Source organism: Cariama cristata, unplaced genomic scaffold (assembly GCF_000690535.1).
Source record: "Cariama cristata isolate BGI_N322 unplaced genomic scaffold, ASM69053v1 scaffold923, whole genome shotgun sequence".
In the NCBI taxonomy this organism is placed as follows: domain Eukaryota; kingdom Metazoa; phylum Chordata; class Aves; order Cariamiformes; family Cariamidae; genus Cariama; species Cariama cristata.
The window spans coordinates 14,504-15,402 of record NW_009607554.1 but is presented as its reverse complement, the minus strand read 5'-3'; the positions used below and the strand labels follow the sequence as shown (position 1 = coordinate 15,402).

At 63.5% G+C, this 899-nt stretch overlaps 1 protein-coding gene across 1 annotated transcript in view; it reads left to right on the top strand.

The window, feature by feature from the left end:
• Positions 1 to 565: 565 nt before the first annotated feature.
• LOC104158960 (leucine-rich repeat-containing protein 16C-like) overlaps positions 566 to 899 on the top strand; it is a gene marked incomplete at its 3' end in the record, with an annotated part of 14,047 nt that continues 13,713 nt past the window's right edge. The window contains exon 1 of the mRNA XM_009696750.1: positions 566 to 605. Coding sequence (XP_009695052.1) covers positions 566 to 605 — 40 coding nt within the window. The remainder of the gene's footprint in view (positions 606 to 899) is intronic.

Here is an 899-nt window from a genome sequence, read left to right as displayed (position 1 = left end):
TGGTGAGCACCAGCACCCACCCCCACTGACTCCCCTTGTAGATGCCTGGTGCAAGGTGACGGGGCTGGGCTGACTTCCCAGCGCTGGGAAAGGTGGAGCTGCCATTTTCATGCTTGCTGGCCCATCTTCAGGAAGAAATACGTCGCTGTGAACCACCTCGGGGAGCGGCAGGACAGGGAGAGGTCATGGACCCTCGACCCTTGAAGGCTGGAGCCACGGGGAGATGCTGCTGCTGCTGGCTGGGAGGCACGGGTGGGGTGTCCCACTCACCCAGGTGAAGCCACGCAGGAGGAGAAGGGCTGGGCAGCGGTGCCCTCTATTCTTGGCGGGGCCAGTGGGCCACGGGCGCTGTCACTTTCATTTCGCTTCTCTTGCTCAGGCGGTAAATCTCGCCTGACGGAGCAGGAAGAGGCACCGAGCGCTGGGAGGGGGAGGAGGGACGGAGGCGGCAGCGCTGCCGGTTGGTAACCTCAGCGCTTCCTCCTCGCAGGGTGCCTTTCCAGCGGTGCCCAGGGATGCTGCCCTGACACCCGCATCCCCAGGCAGGTGACCTGTGGTCCCAACCATGGCTTCATCCCCCGGAGGGATCCCCGCTGAGCTGCAAGGTAAGCATCGCCCGCTGCCGGGGCACTGATGCCACATGGAAGGTGCTGGTATGGGGCCTGCTCAGCCCTGTTTTGCCAGCAAAGCTGCTTTCAGGTTCCTCAGCAGCAGCAGCTGCGGTTCGGGGGGGTCTGAGCAGGGTCTGGGGTGTGAGAGCTGCTCTTGGCCTCAAAACTCCCACGCTTGAGGATGCTGCTCAGGCCAAAAGCATCCCCAGATAACAGCCTGGCTCCTCAAGGACGTCGTTCTCCGTGGCTTCTGCTGCCACATTTTGTGGGACACCCCGGGGGGTCTCT